Source organism: Labrus bergylta, chromosome 1 (assembly GCF_963930695.1).
Source record: "Labrus bergylta chromosome 1, fLabBer1.1, whole genome shotgun sequence".
Lineage (NCBI taxonomy): Eukaryota > Metazoa > Chordata > Actinopteri > Labriformes > Labridae > Labrus > Labrus bergylta.
The window spans coordinates 17,047,471-17,066,472 of NC_089195.1; the positions used below are offsets into that span (position 1 = coordinate 17,047,471).

General features: G+C 41.6%; 1 protein-coding gene across 1 annotated transcript in view; it reads left to right on the plus strand.

The window, feature by feature from the left end:
• Positions 1 to 19,002, plus strand: part of trmt1 (tRNA methyltransferase 1) — a 21,105-nt gene continuing 2,103 nt past the window's right edge. The window contains exons 1-15 of the mRNA XM_020643440.3: positions 1 to 260; positions 1,133 to 1,539; positions 2,378 to 2,567; positions 8,341 to 8,528; positions 8,931 to 9,046; positions 9,692 to 9,804; positions 10,582 to 10,730; positions 12,048 to 12,131; positions 12,450 to 12,519; positions 13,201 to 13,335; positions 13,734 to 13,819; positions 14,720 to 14,828; positions 15,725 to 15,801; positions 18,022 to 18,141; positions 18,756 to 18,870. Coding sequence (XP_020499096.2) covers positions 1,148 to 1,539; positions 2,378 to 2,567; positions 8,341 to 8,528; positions 8,931 to 9,046; positions 9,692 to 9,804; positions 10,582 to 10,730; positions 12,048 to 12,131; positions 12,450 to 12,519; positions 13,201 to 13,335; positions 13,734 to 13,819; positions 14,720 to 14,828; positions 15,725 to 15,801; positions 18,022 to 18,141; positions 18,756 to 18,870 — 1,944 coding nt within the window. The 5' untranslated portion in view covers positions 1 to 260; positions 1,133 to 1,147. The remainder of the gene's footprint in view (positions 261 to 1,132; positions 1,540 to 2,377; positions 2,568 to 8,340; positions 8,529 to 8,930; positions 9,047 to 9,691; positions 9,805 to 10,581; positions 10,731 to 12,047; positions 12,132 to 12,449; positions 12,520 to 13,200; positions 13,336 to 13,733; positions 13,820 to 14,719; positions 14,829 to 15,724; positions 15,802 to 18,021; positions 18,142 to 18,755; positions 18,871 to 19,002) is intronic.

Genomic DNA, 19,002 nt, shown 5'->3' on the forward strand with positions numbered 1-19,002 from the left:
GACAGTACACTCAGTCCTGCCGGAGGGGCGGAGAGGGGGAGCGAGATTTGCTTTGCTTTGCGATTTGGCCGCACAGGGTTTCCGTAGATACGCTTCCAAACATGGCTGCTCCCATGTGTTAACATGAGAGTTAGCTGGACTTAGATGATACACTGAGTGCATCAGTGAGGAGACGGATAGCACACGGTCCACAGTATCGCTTGTAATATTAAACATCAGCCTTTGAAGAAAATAAGTGTGGACTATCGGTGCAGTCACAGGTGAGTCTGTAAAACGCGTAGCTGTACTAGCAGACAGGCTAATAACTTTGCTGTTGGCTTAGTTGAAACGTTTAAGTGATTTATGTGATGTTCACAAGCTAAACTAACTTACTTTTTGACTGTTTTGCTCAAGTATCAACCTTTTTTTCACTCAACTTTAAAGTAGCTAGGTGTTTACAATTAAACTTAGCATTACTTCATATTTAAAGGTGCGGAAGATAAAGATAAACGAGTTAAACAAGTCTTTATTTCACACGTCTTGTTACTGAAGACGATGAAGAACTCAACACGCAGCATTTGTTTTAGTTTATGTTAAATAAAAAAGAAGCAATGTTCATCTTTATGAAATGTAGGCCTACTGCTTCATTATTTTGTCGGCTTTTTTCTATATATATATATATATATATATATATATATATATATATATCTCTCTCTCGCATCTATTTCAGAAATGCTCTGTGGGTTTTGTTGTATGCAGCCTGAGCTCAGTAGCCTGTAGTATATCTGACTTTTGTTATTCAAGCTAGCTCATATTTACAGTCTATTTTGAATTAACTGGGGAGGAGGGGTTGAAAGATGTTGACACAACACACACAGCTGCAGAAAAATGAAAAAGACCACACTGAAAAAAACGAGCTTTAATCTGGTTTCACTGTTTTTACATTTGTGTTTGAGTAAAATCATTTTTTTTATTGTTTAAAACATTTCTCCAACCTTCCCAACATTTTATTAAACAATATCAACATCATTATTTAACCTGCACATCCCAGATTCATTCTGAAGACATTTTGACTGTGCATAATAAAGATGTTTTCACTTTTTTTTTTTACTTTGCAGCATTTAAACCTTCTCTCTGTCTTTTTCCCCCCCAGACTGTGTTTATCTTTATGTTGGTGAGGACAGCTTGTCTGTTTCCCTGCATCAAATCCCATCATCTTTATCCTCTCCTCGCCCATTCGGCCACACAGACATTTCGTGGCAGCTTAGGCAGAGCTGCTGCTGCTGCTGCCAGCAGGGGGCTGAGATCCATGGAGCCCCTTAAAGCTGTTCAAGACCCTGAGATTCCCACCGTCAAACCCCCTCCTCACAGACCTGCTGACTCTTCAGATGAGGTTGAGACTGCTGCTCCCACACACACAGCAGCCGAGACGGATAAGACACTTCCTGAGGGGCTGTTACCTGGGGAGACGGTGGTCAAGGAGGGCAAGGCGTCCATATTGTTTCCCAGCGCTAACGAGGTGTTTTACAATCCTGTCCAGGAATTTAACAGAGATCTGACGTAAGTTTAAACTCTTGCTGCTTTCACCTTTTATCCTGGAGACATGGACTTACTTTAAATGAATTCAAGATAATGTGATTCACCGCAAGAAGATACCCTTCAAGAATGTGACAGCATCTGATGGACAGCATACAGAACATGCTGTGTTTCTTTTTACACATTCAAAAAACATTTTGAAGACATTGTTATATTTTAGAACATGGTTGTTAAACTAAATCGCACATACCTCTAATGATGATGTACAATGGTCTAAATGACTAAATAACTATAGTTTCTATCAATCAGCATGAAACTGTAGTTAAATTGTGAATACTAAATGTAGTTTGAGAAGGATAAAAGCAGAGATACCAGTCTCACAGCAAGAAGTGTAGTTAGTATGAACTACAGGTCATACCTGATCTCCTTAGCCTGCAGTGGCAAAACTCCTGAGTGCATTGAGACAACCAGTGAAGCAAAAACTGCAGGGTATCTCATTTTATAAAACAGCGAATTAACAAGTGGTTTGCCTTTATTTATATCGCCATGGTTATGCCTTTTATTTAGAGATAGGACAGTGGATCGAGTCAGTTATCGGGGAGGGAGACAGTGAGGAATGACATGAGGGGAAAGGAGCTACAGGTTGGATTCAAACCCGGGCCGCCCTTTTGGAGGGCTATAGCCTCTGTACATGGGGCGTGCCCACTAATCACTTGTCTACCGGCGCCCCCATGTTTGAAAGATTAAAGCACAGACAAATGCTTCTCACGCAAGAAGCTGAACGAGAATATTGATGTAGTTGTGTTAAGATGGAGGATAATGTAAAGGAAGCTCTGTTATATGTCCCCTGTTCCCTTCCCAGATGTGCTGTGATCACAGAGTTTGCCAGAGACGTAATGGCTCAGCGCGGGGTGAAGGTGGTGGTGCCTGGAGAGAAGGAGAGGGTGGTAGTCTCTCTGTCAGAGGAGGCGAACGAGGCCGAGGTACCGATGGAGCAGAACAACGGAGCAGAGGAGCCAGCTATCACTGCAACCGTCGGGGAGAAATGTGAGGTAGGTTTTAACGATTTTACATACAATTTCAAATTCACAGATTATGACTAGAGACTGCTGAGTTAACTGATTTATGTTGAGAATCTGTTTAAGAATGTGTATGCAGATTAGTCAGTTTAGGAGGAATCTCATTCTTCTTGTTTCGATCATATTGCATTAATTATTAATATTATCAAAGTCAAAGTCAACTTTATTGTCAATTTCAAAATATGCCAGACATACAGTAGAATCAAAATTTCGTTTGTCTCCGTCCCGCGGTGCAATACAACCAAAATAAGGTAAAATAAGATAAGGTAAAAATACCTAAATAAATAAAATGAGGTAAAAATAAGAAATAATATTTACAGTAATAAATTCTAAATTGTGCAAAGTGAACATGTGCAGTAAACTGAGTGTACAGAGTTTTTAGTCCAGAGTTCTTGGTGGAAAACGGGAGGTGGTTTCAACGTCCAGTGTTGGTGGGGGCAGAGGGGAGGGAAGGAAGAGAAGGGAGAGAGTTAAGCTTCCTGACAGCTTGGTGGAAGAAGCTGTTTCCCAGTCTGGTGGAGCCGGCCCGCAGGCTGTGGTACCATCTCCCCGATGGCAGGAGGCTGAAGAGGCTGTGTGAGGGGTGGGTGGGGTCACGCACAATGCTGGTTGCTTTGCGGGTGAGGCGGGTACCGTAGAGGTCCAGAAGAGAGGGGAGTGGGACACCGATAATCCGTTCAGCAGCCTTCACTGTGCGCTGCAGGGTCTTGCGGTTGGCAGCAGTGCAGCTCCCAAGCCACACAGTGATGCAGCTGGTCAGGATGCGCTCGATGGTGCCTCTGTAGAAGGAGCACATGATGGATGGGGGGGGAAGTAGAGGCGCTGCTGGGACTTCTTGGCCAGTGATGTAGTGTTGGTTGACCAGGAGAGATCCTCACTGATGTGAACCCCCAGGAACTTGGTGCTGCTCACTCTCTCCACAGCAGCACCGTCGATGGTCAGTGGGGGTTTAGGAGTGGGGACTCTCCGGAAGTCGACAACAACCTCCTTAGTCTTGTCGACGTTCAGGAAGAGGTTGTTGTCTCTGCACCACGTGGCTAGTTGGCTGACCTCCATCCTGTAGTGCGTCTCATCGTTGTTGGAGATGAGACCAACCACTGTTGTGTCGTCCGTGAACTTCACAATGTGGTTGCTGCTGAAGGATGGAGCGCAGTCGTGGGTCAGCAGCGTGAAGAGCAGGGGGCTGAGCACACAACCCTGGGGGGCCCCAGTGCTCATGACGATGGTTTTTGATGTGCTGCCGTCTACCCGCACTGTCTGAGGCCTCTCGCTGAGGAAGTCCAGCAGCCAGTTGCACAGGGAAGTGCTGAGCCCCAGCTGGTCCAGTTTGCTGATCAGCTGCTGAGGGATGACGGTGTTGAATGCTGAACTGAAGTCTATGAACAGCATTCTGACGTATGAGTTTTTGGTGTCCAGGTGGGTGAGGGCTGGGTGAAGAGCAGAACAGATGGCATCCTCGGTGGATCTGTTACCTCGGTATGCAAACTGGTAGGGGTCCAGGGTGGCGGGGAGGGTGGATTTGATGTGGGCCATGACTAACCTTTCAAAGCACTTCATGGCAATGGGGGTCAGTGCAACGGGTTGATAGTCATTGAAAGTGGATGGTGAAGGCTTCTTTGGAACGGGTATGATGGTGGTGGCTTTGAAGCATGACGGAACAACAGCCTGACTCAGAGAAGCGTTGCAAATGTCGCAAAAGACATCTTTGAGCTCCTCTGCACAGTCCTTCAGCACACGGCCAGGAATGTTGTCTGGACCTGCAGCCTTGCGGGTGTTGATCTTGGAGAAGGTTCTCTTCACGCTGGCTGCAGTCAGGCACAGGGTCTGGTCGTGGGGAGGGGGCGTGGTCTTCTGTGGGGGCCTGCTGTTGTGTGCTTCAAACCTGGCAGAGAAGCTGTTGAGGTCGTTTAGCAGAGAGGTGTTGCTGTCACAGGTCTGTGGCTTGGGTTTGTAGTCCGTGATGGTCTGGATACCACGCCACAGGCTCCGCGCGTCTCTGCTGTCCTTGAAGTGTCCGGTTATTTTTAGTGTGTAGCTGCGTTTGGCTTTCCTGATGCCACGGTACAGGTTGGCCCTAGCTGTTCTCAGGCAGGCTGCGTCCCCCAGCTCTGAAGGCAGTGTTCCTGGCCCTCAGTAGCCCGCGTACCTCTCCTGTCAGCCATGGCTTCTGGTTAACCCGGGTGGTGATGGTTCTGGTGGTGGTGACATCAGCAATGCATTTGCTAATGTAGGAGGTAACAGTGTCAGAATTATGTCAGTTATTATTTCATCTTCCTGTTTAATTATTAACTCAAAAAACATGAGAATATTGACTTGGCAACAAAAAAGGCACAAAATACTTCCTAATTATTAAAACTACATCCTGAATTATAAACTACTTGTGTTTTTACTTAGTGGAGTCTTGTAAAGAGTTAAAGGGTTAAAACCCACAGAAAGAAAAAATGAGGAATGACAAACAAATATGTTCAAAGTTTGAAGCTGCTGCTATTTGTCATACATGAGTCGTAATGTTTATTATAATAATAATAATAATAATAATAATAACTTTATTTATATAGCACCTTTTAAAAACACAGGTTTACAAAGTGCTTTGACAAACAGCAAGAACAAAGCAAACTAAACACAGAAAAACATTAACAACAGTAAGACTATAACAGATGCAAAATACCAAAAATAATTAAAAACAATTCAACAGAAAAGAACCCAAAGTGCACAATACACAACCAAACATATATAACCCAACCATCATAAGAACCATCATAAGAACCCAGGAACACAAGAACCCAACAACATGAGCTGAGACCAAGAGGACCAAAGATTTAAAAAGATGTAAGAAACTAAGAGATAAAAGCAAATAAAAAGCAATGAGAAGGTAAGCGCAGTAAAGGAAATAAAAACAAGTGGTTAAAGGATCAAAAAACCCAAAACTATAATATTAATAAAAATAAAAATTAACTATAAATACGAAACATAAAAAGACTAAGTAAGATAAGAAATTACCAAATTAAAACACAAGAGGAGATTAAGATATGAGCATAAATACGAGATAAGACCATAAATAAACCATAAACCATAAATATAGTCAGTAACTCTGTTATATAGCTTGGAGCCAGCCCCGTCCGTGCTTTAAAAGTAATGAGTAAAATCTTAAAATCGATTCTAGAACGTACAGGAAGCCAGTGTAATGAAGCTAAAATTGGGGTGATGTGATGTCGTCTGTTACAACCAGTAAGAAGCCTAGCTGCTGCATTTTGGACCAGCTGGAGGCGAGACAGTGACTTATTTGTGATTCCGGAAAAGAGGGAGTTACAGTAGTCAAGTCGGGAGAAGATGAGGGCGTGGATGATCTTTTCAAGGTCTCGTTGGGTTAGGATTGTTTTAATTTTGGAGATGGTGCGTAGATGGAAGAAGCTTGATCGGACAACTGTTTTGATATGGGATTCAAAGGTGAGATTGCAATCGAATGTTACTCCTAGATTTCTGGCGGTGGGTTGGACATTGGTGAATAAGGGACCGAGGCTGCTCTTTGAGATATGAGTGGTGTTTGGCGGGTTGAATACTATGATTTCAGATTTAGAATTGTTCAGTTGGAGAAAGTTTTGTGCCATCCAGCAGTTGATATCGCTTACGCAGTTTCTGACAGCAGCTAGGCTCCTAGAGTCCTCAGGTCTCAAAGGAAGGTATATCTGTGTGTCGTCTGCGTAGCAGTGAATGGAGACATTGTGGCGTTCAATTATTTGGCCAAGAGGCAGCATATAAATGGAGAATAAAATGGGACCTAAAACCGAACCTTGCGGTACACCACAGGTAATGTTAGAGGTAGAGGAGGAGTAGTTACCGATGGTGACCGCGAAGGTTCTTTCTAAAAGATAAGAGTAAAACCAGCTAAGTGCAGTATCCTTTAAACCAACCCAATGTCTGAGACGATCAGTTAAAATTGTTTGATCAACAGTATCAAAAGCTGCGCTAAGATCTAAAAGAATTAAAATTGTGCCCTCCCCTCTGTCTGCTGCTAAAAGAAGGTCATTGGTTACCTTGAGGAGGGCAGTCTCTGTGCTGTGACAAGCTCTAAAACCGGATTGGAATTTCCCAAAGAGGTTATTTTCAGTCATAAAAGATAAAAGTTCTGTTGAAACCACCTTTTCTAAAACTTTTGATAAAAATGGAAGTTTTGAGATTGGTCTAAAATTGTTAAAATCAGTGGGATCAAGGTTGGGTTTCTTTAAAAGTGGTTGGACCACAGCATGTTTAAAAGCAGAGGGGACTACACCTTCCGCCAAGGAACTATTAATAATGGATAAAATACTGGGTCCAACTGTGTTAAAAACCTCTTTGAGAAATGTTGTGGGAATAAAATCAAGGCTGCACGTAGCTGATTTCATATGGGTTAAAATTTCAGCTAAAAAGGTCAAGGACATCATGGATCAAACATGACATACATTATTACATACTCACCCTGATCAGCATTGACCAAGGAGGTTGTTGTCGACTTCCGGAGAGTCCCCACTCCTAAACCCCCACCCTGATCAGCATTGTTTCCATCATTGATGGTTTGTACTGAACCATCAATGATGTCTTCACAAGTCCCATTATTTACCCACGGTTCTTTGCTGCACCTTGCTAGCTGTATGCTTTGGTTTTGTTGTTTGAGATGTAGTCTGTGATTTCTTTAAATGGACCAAGTTAAAAAAAAAAAAAAAAAATGAAGCCTTTTATATTGAGATTTAGTATTTATGAGATCTTTAAAGGTTATATATACTATATATGACACATTTGGATCAAAATCACGTTACAGCTTACATAGTAGCAGCCGTGGGCAGACAGTCAAACCGACTCTAGTCACATGATACAAACGTCACTCCCCCCTCCTATTGGCTCAAGGTGAATTCTCTGGAGAATATCCTGCTGCGTTCTCACATCAGCTCACTCAGACTCGCTGCAGAAAAAATACTAGGGGGCTGACAGGAGAAACTCCGGGTATGGCTGTTTGCGTTCACACATACAGCTCCTCTGGCAAATATCAGGAGTTTTTCAGGAGTTTTCTGCACTTGTGAAAGCCTTACATTACAACTTAATTCTGCTGCTTTCCCTAAAAGCTCTGTGACTTAAACTCAGTTTACTGATTACTGTTTTCACACATGCACAAAACTCCTGAAAAATGAGCTGCATGTGTCAAGGCAAACGGATACATTTGTAATCCCAACTTTCCCTGGACTTTTTCCTCCCAGCCACCAACTCAAATGTCTGTTTGAAGTCGGGATGAGCTGATGTGTGAACGTGCAGCAGAAAGCCAGCAGAATTCACCACGTGCAAGCAGATGGGGGTCATGACCTTTTAACACGTGACTGCTGTGTGATTGTAGTGCACCTGAAAAAGCGTGCCCCCCCTTTTTTTTTTTTTTTTTTGCTCGACTTTAGCATCTTTTTTCTTTCATTTCATGTCGACTGTACCTTTGTTTTGTCTAACTGTGTGTGGCCATGTTGTTGAGGTTTATATTGACTACTGACCTCAGTGATGTGCTTGTTTGTTAATGTACTATGGTCACTTTTTCACTTGGTGTCAGATGAAAAGGTTCTGATAGTTTACAGCTTTAATGTGCATGCTATTTTTCTTAGGAATGGAAATGAGTGAATCAATTAATTCTAAAATGAGTGAAACACATGAATAGTTTTTTTTTCCGGCTGTCCTCAAAGTGAACAAAAATCCCTCCATGCAGCTTGAAGATTGTCTCTCTCTTCTATTCCAGCGTGGTCTGCGTGTGCTGGAGGGTCTAGCGGCGTCGGGTTTGCGCTCGGTGCGTTTCGCTCTGGAAGTCCCCGGCCTGCAGAACGTCACCGCCAACGACTTCTCCACCAAGGCTGCAGCGCTGATCGCCAGGAACGCTCAGTACAATGGAGTCAGCCACCTGCTGCAGGCCAGCTGCAGAGACGCTAGGTAACATCCATCTGAGAGTTCAGAGAAGACCACTGATGCTTCACTGGTCTGCTGTCTTCCTCTTGCTTCACCTTTCACCTCTTGCTCCAGTCATCCCTTTGCTCCTCTCCTGTGCCTTTTGCTTTTCTTCTTTTATGAGCTTTTGTGTCCTTTTCTTTCTGACTTGACCTTCTTCTTTTCTCTCTTTCTACTCTCTCTCTTTTTCTCTTCATCTGTCATTTCACTTGATTCTCCTCCCTCTTCTCAGAAACGATGCTCTCTTTTTTTTTTATTCAACGAACTGTGATACATTTTAATTCTCGTTTCACGTTTTATTTTTGTCATTCCTCTTCTTCCAGTCTTCCAGTGATCATGGACGTGTTGATTTTCCGATTATTTCTTTCCCCTCCTTTTTTCCTGCAGTATGCTGATGTATGAGATGCGAGGGAAGAAGGAGCGCTATGATGTCATCGATCTGGATCCCTATGGTAGCCCCTCTGTCTTCTTGGATGCAGCGGTGCAGGCTGTCAGTGAGGGAGGTGGGTAGTTCTGTCTGTCTGTCATTCATGCAGATGTTTTCTCCACCTGTCAATCCTCAGTCTCTCGGTCTGTTCTGGGGTTTGAAACTGTTTGATCATTTGCTGCCGTTTAGTGGTTGAGGATTAAGAGAGCGGGTTTCAATCACGTCATTATTTTTATTCGAAAAAGTAAAAATACGTTTTGGCAGCATAGGATGAATTGTTATTGACATTTGGACTAACTTGAATATTATCAATACTGTTATTTGAATAATTGATAAAAAAAAATGAAAAATTCCAACTTTTTTTTTTACCAATTGCAAGTACAGTCAGGGGTCAATGACAACTACGAACCATATTATTTTCAAAGATTCAGAAACTATTAAAACAGTAATATTTGTCAGTTTGCAGATTTAATTGTTCTTAAGGTGTCTCCAGATCGTTTTTTTCAAAGTACAAAACAGTAAAACTTTTCAGTAGAACTGTCCTGGTTTGAAAACTCCATGTTGTCCTTTTCCATGTGCACTGACATCTCTCTCTCTCTCTCTCTCTCTCTCTCTCTCTCTCTCTCTCTCTCTCTCTCTCTCTCTCTCTCTCTCTCTCTCTCTCTCTCTCTCTCTCTCTCTCTCTCTCTCTCTCTCTCTCTCTCTCCCCCTCCCCCCTCAGGTCTGTTGTGTATAACATGCACAGACATGGCTGTGATGGCAGGAAACAGTGGAGAGACGTGCTACAGCAAATACGGCTCAGTCTCAGTCAAAGCCAAATACTGTCATGAGATGGTGAGACCAGAGTACACACACACACACACACACACACTTCCCTTTTAACAAACCTTGAACCAGGTTCAGAGGTTGCTGTCTACTCTTTAAATGAAGTCAAAATTGTAGGCGCGCATAATGTATGGTGGCAGCCCGTATCGAAGGTTTGATGGTAATGTTCATATTCTGTGTTCAGAGCGTGGTCAGGATCAGAGGCGATGCTGTTAGCCAGCCTTAACATGTTCTTATCGTATGCTGATTCATGGAGTCTCTGCATTGGTTGGCCTACAATCTTAGAGCAGATGTTTAACTGTTGGAGCGGTTTAGAATTTAGAGTAGGTGACAGCACACACACCATATACCAGTTGTTATGAATATGTAACTGTGTTAAGATCTAAAAGAAATGGTACAAGGGATTCCATTGGTGTTTCTGTATCATTTCTCTATGTTTTATTTTTCTGTTTATTTTTGCGTTGTTGTTCAAAACGGACTCTCACATCGGCTGCATGGAAGATACGAATATAAATATCTTGGGATTTTCTGGGTTTGTGTCCAGGCTTTTGATGACACAAATAATCAACATTGGTCATGTGTGAAAAACTCATTAACTTCATTAGGAGTCGAGCTAAAGGAAAAGAAGAACTTCAAAGATTAGGCGATACAGATATTATGCAGGAAATATTATGTTTGGCTCATGTGAACTTTTGAGTTTAAGATCAAAGACACCAGACTTTCTCAGACATGTAACATAAAAATCTGACTGTGTGTGTGTGTCTCTCTTCTCTGTTCCTTCTGCAGGCTCTCCGTATCATCCTGCACAGTGTGGACCAGAGGGCAGCCGTTTACCAGAGATACATCCAGCCCCTGCTGTCCGTCAGCGTGGACTTTTATATCAGGGTCTTTGTGCGAGTCTTTACAGGACAGGCCAAAGTGAAGAACTCAGCTAGGTACACACAAACACGCGCACACACAAACACGCACACATACACCTACACACAAGCAAGCACAAATATATACTGTCCTCTAAAAAAGGCTGATATATGATGAAAGTTGAATGAACTGAAACTGGGTCATTGCAGCAACAAATGCTGAAAATAATAGCAGCAGCAGACATTCACAAGATAACAAAAAACAAATGTCTGAAAAGCAGGGCTGTCAACTTTTTTATTTGTCTGTCAACGCATTTATTATTTTTTAGCGCCTTTTTTTTTTTACTTTACCATTTATCGTTTGACTTTCCTGCTTCATATGCAAATGAACACAGAGCCCTATTGAAGTATCCCTTAAAAAAACACTGTGTACCAACCGTGATGCAGACTCTCACCAGAGAAAGGGAGACGTGTGAACATGTAACCGAGCTGTACCAAGTAGGGGGTGACTACGGACTGACTTCATATGAAACTTTGTTTAATCATCAGGCCTGGTGTTTGACTTTCATTCTGTGGATTATCATTTAATGTCAAAAACGGACATACGTTTAGTCATTACAATGGAGCTATCTGACTTCAAAACTGCCACCTGAGAAGATAATATCTATGCCAGGATCCTTCTGATGCGTTAGGTAAGCTATTCATTGTCTTTAGGGCAGTAATGGAAGGTTCATGCACGCTCATGTAGCAAGGTGTGCTGCTTTGTCTGGGTTAGATTGTGTAAAGTGCAAATGTATTTTGTCCGGTGTGTGCATCTGTAATGTTGCTCAACAGGCGCCTCTTTATGTGTTGTGTGCGTGATGAGCTGGAGGGGCTCAGGTTATTTTGAGTGGGAAGCAAGGGGCAGATCCAGGCGGTGGCCAGGGGGGCCCCCACAGGGGATCTGATTGGCCACCCCAAGTGCCACATCGAAATCCTATATCAACTATTTTGGGTTTGTTTAAACAGGCCTTTTTTTCATTTCAATATGGCACATTTGTATTATTAAAAAAAAAGGAAATTCTAGTATTTCAAAATTCAGATTAATCGCAGCATCTACTAAGACTAGTCACAATAATGTATTTTTGAATTGATTGACAGAACTTCAGAAAAGTTAAGAGACTGTTTTGTTGTATTTGTAAGGAAAATAAAGACATACAGTATGAAGCCAAACCGACAGGATGCACACTTATTGTGTCTGTATCTTTGATGTACAGAAGATGTATGCTAACACAGCAACATGTTTTTTTTTATACACATATGGATTTCTCACAAATGTCCCACGGTTAAACACAGAAAAGCAACACTGAATTTCATTTTAACATGTTTAACATGTCTTTTTGTCTTGTATTGCAGTAAACAGGCTCTTGTGTACAACTGCGTGGGCTGTGGGACTTTTCACTTACAGAGAATGGGCACGAGAAGAGTCGATGGAAAACAGTAAGAGAGTCCACACTGTTCTAACAGCTTATTTTGACGTTTCTTTATGTGAAATAAAACGTGCAGGGTGACTTCAAGCGCACCAACCTTTTTCTGGACTTTGTTAAAAATGAACTTTTTTGTGTTGCTAAAGTTGAACCGTCTTTGATTTCTTTTTGGGGGCCGCAAATCTAGTAGTTGCTATGGGAGCTGGAGAGGTGCCAGATCACTTCCTGAGCACTGCCGAGGTGCCCTTGAGCAAGGCAACAAACCCCCTCCCCAGCAATATCCCCTTGCAGGGATCAATAAAGTAAAAATCTCTTAATCTCTTAATTTCAGTATTAAGTATTCTGCTGCCGTCGGCCCCCCTGTTGGACCAGAGTGTAAGCACTGTGGGCAGAGACATCAGGTAAGACACACACACACACACACACACACACACACACACACACACACACACACACACACACACACACACACACACACACACACACACACACACACACACACACACACGTCAAATACAGACAGGATATAGATTTAGAAGTCCTTCATACTAACTGAATAAGCAGAGAGACAATAAACAGCACCATGAAAATATGAGTAAATAGAAGTGAAACAAAAAAATATATTGTAACTGAAAACATAAGCTGCTTCACTCGTGTGCTCTCTAGAAAAATTCCGGACAGTCCTCCCCCGAAGTTTTCCATTTCTGCTTATTCTTGTGTCACTTGTGAATTTTCATGAATTTTACCTGCTGTGTTCACACATAAGCTCATTCTGACCACACAGACATTTTACATCTACGGTATATTGGGTGACTTAAGAAGGGGGACAACAGTTCCCAATTTATTGATTAAGTCTTTTATTTTTTTTGCATTACCACCTGTTTTCATATTTTTACTCAGGATGTCCCATTTTAAATCTTTGTTTCTTCATTGTCCCAAATATACTCTGTCCTCATGGATTTTTCAGCTGCTACTTTCTAATGTATTGATAAAGTTTACTAATCTATCTAATGTGTTTGTAGATCTGAGTTTGCCAACATGTTGAATACACATTCTGAAGCCTGTGTCTGTTCCTCCTGTAGCTGGGGGGTCCCATGTGGGCAGGTCCTATCCACGACTTGGCGTTTGTCCAGAAGGTTCTGTCTGCTGTGTCGGGGAACCCGTCCAGATTTGGGACGTCCAAACGTATTGAGGGCATGCTCAGCATGGTGACTGAGGTATCCATTTCTCTCTTTGAATCGAGAACTCATGAAGAGGTTCTTTCAGATTTACCTGAACTGTTTAAAAACAGCTGCCAAAGTATAACTGCAAACCATTGTTTTGTTTGTTTTTTAATCTTTCTTTATCCCTATACGCCTTCTAAATTAGATAATCTAAGGGAAAATCTCCGCTCGCCCTCTAACCCTTGAGTTTGTGTTGCGAGTAGTGTTCATGGCTCTGCAGGTCACCAGAGAGAGGGATTTCTGTTTTCTAATTTGCCAATGGAATCCACAAGAACTCTTTTTTTTTTTCATCCTTTGATGTTGTCTTGTGGATGCAGTTTAACATTAGATAATGAAGTTTATTTCCTTCTAGAGTGACACATTCTCACACTTTGATTGACTGTTTGTTTCAGGAGCTGGAAGACGTTCCTCTTTATTACTCTGTGGGCAGTTTGAGCAGCACAATGCACTGCACCACTCCACCTCTGCTACAGTTTAGGTAAACACACACACACACACACACACACACACACACACACACACACACACACACACACACACACACACACACACACACACACACACACACACACACACACACACACAGGAGTGCATGTTCTGATATTTAAATGCTTCTAAAATAGTTGCACCCCATGTATGAAGGCAGAAGTCCTTCAAGTGGCCGGCCAGGGTTCAAATCCGACCTGTGGCTCCTTCACCGCATGTCATTCCACACTCTCTCTTCCTTCTCAGACAATGGATTTCTAACACTATCCATTGTCTTTGCTAATTAAAGGCTTAAAGCACAAAATAATACAGAAAAAAACAAAAAAGGAACTGGTGTTTTTCTGCATCACAGATGTTTTCAGTGAGGAGTAATCCAGAGAATAACATCACAACTGTGTGGTCCCTCTAAAGTGCTCTGGTGCCTTTAAGCCGATTTTAACCAAATGTTTTGTTTTAGTTTGTGATTCCATATAGGGTGAAAGGGTCGGCTCCTTTGCTTGAGTTGGTGCCTCTAATCAGAGCTGTTAACTTCAGCCTATTATGCTAATAGGCTAATACAACTTCTTGTGATGACATTTTAATATTTTCAGGGAGTGTCAACTTTTCACATACACAACAGAACAAAGAAACATCAACAACTTTCAAAGCAAAATAAACTTAAACATAACCACATTAACGACTGTTACCAACCTAACAAATATAAACAACTTATCAAACATGAATCACTTGACAAATGTAAGCAAGTCAACAGAAGTGATATTTTAGTTGACTTATCTTTTCGTCACTAATAAAATACCATCAGTAGTTTAATTAAGTAGACGAGAGTGTAAACAGGTTTTATGAATCATCTCTCTCTCTCTCTCTCTCTCTCTCTCACTCTCTCTCTCTGCAGGTCTGCTCTTCTTCATGCAGGTTACAGGGTTTCCCTCTCTCACGCCTGTCAGAGTGCCATCAAGACAGACGCTCCTCCTGCAGCCATCTGGGACATCATGAGATGCTGGGTAAGTGTGACGGTGCGGCTCCGTCACTGACTGCAAGCAGCACACACACTGATACGCAGACACACACACCGAGACACACACACACACACACAAGCCAAACTTTTCCCTCCTCGCCAGCGTTCCTAATCACTCAGTAAATCATACCATCATCTAACTTTCATATCATATCATCATCCAACTTTCCACTTTCTAACTACCAAGGGTGCACAATGAAGCGCTCCACTTTATCTTGCATACATTTTCACAACATTAAAGCGCTCTTGCCTCGCGTTCCAGCCACGTCCCGTTTGTGTGCCAAACACAGGCAGCACATTTCTGCATAGGAAATAGAGGGATGTGGCACGCAGTAAACTCACAAATCTGTGTGTCACTCAATCAAATATTAATGTTTAAGATTTGTGAGTTTAAAAGGTTCAAATTCTTTAGTTGATAAGAAAATAAATACTATAATTCATAATGCCAAGTAGGAGGGGCTTCTGGTTTAAAAGATGGCTGTCGTATGTATTTTCACTTCAGTCTGGATGTGGTAACGGATGCAAACTGCTTTCGTAGTGCTCGTATCATCCTCGTGTCTTGAGTTCTTTTTGGCATCCTTTGTTTTGTAAATATTGTAAATAGTGTTTTTTTTCTGCTCTGCATTTTCCGTCACTTTGGAAAAAAACATTTCACTGCACCAGCACCATATGAGGTCAGATAAAGTCATTTTCAGCATCACGACTACGCCTGTGGTTTCTTCTATATTTTTGGTTGTTTGAAAGAGAACCTCGCCACAGTAAACATAAATGAAAGATGTTCTCAATGAGTCAAAAGTTGCTTCATAACATGCTATGGATGTTCACTTAAATGTTTGATGATGACGCTTCATTTCTCCTTTCTGTATTGTTTGTCTGCTGTAGGAGAAGTTAAACCCTGTGAAGAGGGAGAAGCTGTCTCAGACGAGCCCCGCCTTCAAGATCCTCTCCACTGAGCCCAGGTAAGACCTGAGACTGTACTCAGAAGAACAAGTACACACAGCATCTAGTGCAGAATATAGAAAAAGTCTTAAGATATCAACACAATTGTGAAATGTTATATTGTTTGACCAAGTAATCTTACATGTTCCCTGTAATCCCGTGTAAATCCAGCCCTCGGCTAGGATCAGGAGCATCCTGTCACTTTGTTTTTTAACCAGTCAGCATTTTCAAAATCAGTTTATGGTCTCTATATTTTCAAGGGTTAGGGTCTTTAAAGGGTGATTTTAATTTTATAAGTCTTGTCCCAAGTAGAGTAAAATACACAATAAAGTAGAATATTGTTAAGGGTGTATCAACCTTATTTAGGGTGCTACACCCTCTTCCTGATTTAGTTTTGAGCCCTAAAGTCACTCTGAGGAGTTTCTTGCTTATTTTCCAGTCAGTACATTTTATTAAGAGCTTGTTTTTTTGTCAACAACTTCTTGATTACCCAAGAAATGACATGTACAGAGCAGTTTTTTTCTAACACCGTGTCCTAACAACACGCGAGCGTTATATGTGGCGTTCTGTCGCGCAGCAACGGATGCTTGCTGTCCGCACTGCATGTGTTAAATATTGAATTCGATTCTACGCAAACAAGCGTCAGCTTCAAAATCAGCCTCATTCTATTGTTTCCTATTGGAGTGTCCTAAAGTTTTTACCCCAACACCCCGTTTCTATTTTCCTCTCTGTCGCTCGCGTCAACGAACAGGGAACGAGGAAGAAGGGGGCTCTACAAGGCACTGACACTTCGCTTTTCTCACTCTACAGAGCTTGGTAGCTTATCTTACAAAGGGGAGATAACGGTGCATTGATAATATCCACATCCGGGATTGAAATGTTGAGCTTTGACTTTTGTCAACACCGGAAAAAAAACCTTTTATTCAGCTCACCGCGAGCCGTTTACCGACGAGCCTCTGTGTTGATTTGAGTCAGCTGCTCGTTAATACAAAGCACCACACATCCGTTTGTCCACCTTCAGTACAAAAGCAGTAGATGTTATTCTCTTTGCGAGGGGAGGATACTGAAATTTACAGAGCATAGAATTCAATATTTAACGCATGCAGTGTGGACAGCGCGCGTCCGTTGCTGCGCGACAGAATGCGACATATAACGCTCGCGTGCTGTTAGGACACGGTGTAACAGAGGGGAAGTCGACATAATCTGGTATGAATTGATAAGAGGTATAAAGACTATCACTGAGGACCAATGTGAAACTTCATTGTGTCATGATGACAGAGAGAGTTAAACCCTGAAACGGAAAAACATGTAAATCATTAAGAAAGTTTGAAGAAATCTTTATCTGAACTGATATGAAAGGATGGAAGAACAACATGCTGGAACCTGGAATCCTTGAATTTGAACCATCTTACAGAAGCCTTAAGCAGACGAACATCCATACATTTTATTTTACTCCCTTTTCCTGTGATAAGTAATTTCTGTTGGTTTCCTCGAGTTATTGACTTATTGTTTGTTGTTATCTTGAGATAGCATTGCTGGTACGTTTCCTCTCTGGGTTTCCGTACCATCTGTTCATTGATGTGTTATATATTTATTTTGTGGTTGCAATTTTGTTCCTTTCTGGTTCTTATCTTTTTTGGCTTTGTCTTAATTGATATAGCTTAACAGAAAAAAGGGATAGAACTAAATATGTGTTTTACTTCATTTACAGCAAGTCTCTGTAAAAAGCGTTGAATGGAGTTTTTTACTGATTATATGCTGTTATTGTTATTCTTTTGTTTGCCTATATCTCTTTTAGTTATCATTTTAAATTTGTGATGACTATGTCCTCCTTCTGTAAACCAGAAACAGTCACTACTTTGTCCTTTCACAGCTGCCAAACTCCATAGAAAACTCAGTTATTTGACCTCACATCACACCCGAGTCTTGATCTACTAACGGATGGATTAGTCTCAGTGTTGTTGTCTGGTGTTTGTGTTTCAAATGCTCAACAAACAAGTCAGGAGATGAGGACAAAAACATTTGTTAGTGTTAAACGTTTTTGAAAAGTCCAAGTTGTGCAAAGTCATTTTATAAAATGATTGATTTTGACATAGCAGTGTGGTGGCTTTGAGAGGATGTTTTGCTGTTTTGGTTTACAAAAAGAGAATCTTCCTCTTTGACACAAAGGTCCATCCCGGCAATAATCAGAAGAAAGGAAAACATTTTATGTACGTTTGTTTGTTTGTGTGTGTTTGTAGCCTCGAAGCCTGTTTCACTGTGAGAGAGGACGCCAACCCTCAGTCCCGTAAACGGCACCTGACCCGGTTCCAGGAGAACCCTCAGGCCTTCTGGGGACCCAAAGCTCGCGCCAAAGCTGGGTAACTTACACACCTCTGATCTTTCAGGACGCACACTTAAACACACATACCTAGCACTGAAAGGCTAACACACAATCAAAAAGCAGCCATAGTTGTGAGAATTGGACTTTAGGGGTATTTGTGTCTAAAAATGATCAAGAACAACATTTATTTTTATTTTAGCTACTTGGAAGCAATTTAAAAACCCTAATTCATCAACAAAGTGAATTTGAATGTGAATTTATAATTTCACCATTAAATTAAGTTTTAGTTGAAAGAGCAAATTAGAAAAAAACCTTTTCACATCTACTTCACAAGACAGGCAACTGATGTAAGAGTTGAAATAAGACCGGAAAATATAGAAATGTAACTTGTAGTTAAATTCTAATGCCATGTTTATTGTTTTTGCAATAAACCAAGAAAAGACCCCCTGAACTGGTCACTTAAACTACTGGTAATGAACATTTTGTAGAATAAGCTGTTAATGTATTTGTCCACCTTCTTGTTGCTTTTCTCCTTTCACATGTTGCTTCTGTTTTTTTTGTTTTCTTTCTTTCTAAACTCTCTCCTCCTCCTTCCTTTTCTTCCATCCGTTTCTAACCTCTCTCTCTCTCTCTCTCCTCTCTCTCCTGCAGTGGCGGTATCTCTGCTGACTTGCAGGACAAGCGAAAGAAGTGCCAGAACAAGAGAACGAACCCCATCACAGACCTTTCTCAGCTGAAAGAGTTTCCCTGCAAGAGGTTCAAACGGGTAGGTTCCCCTACAGAGCTCTGCTGCCATCACATACAAATAATAATCATGATAACAACATACAATCAGGTTCATTTTGGACAGAGGGCTGTCTGTGAATATTTACTCAGGCTCTCATAAACAGAACTGGTG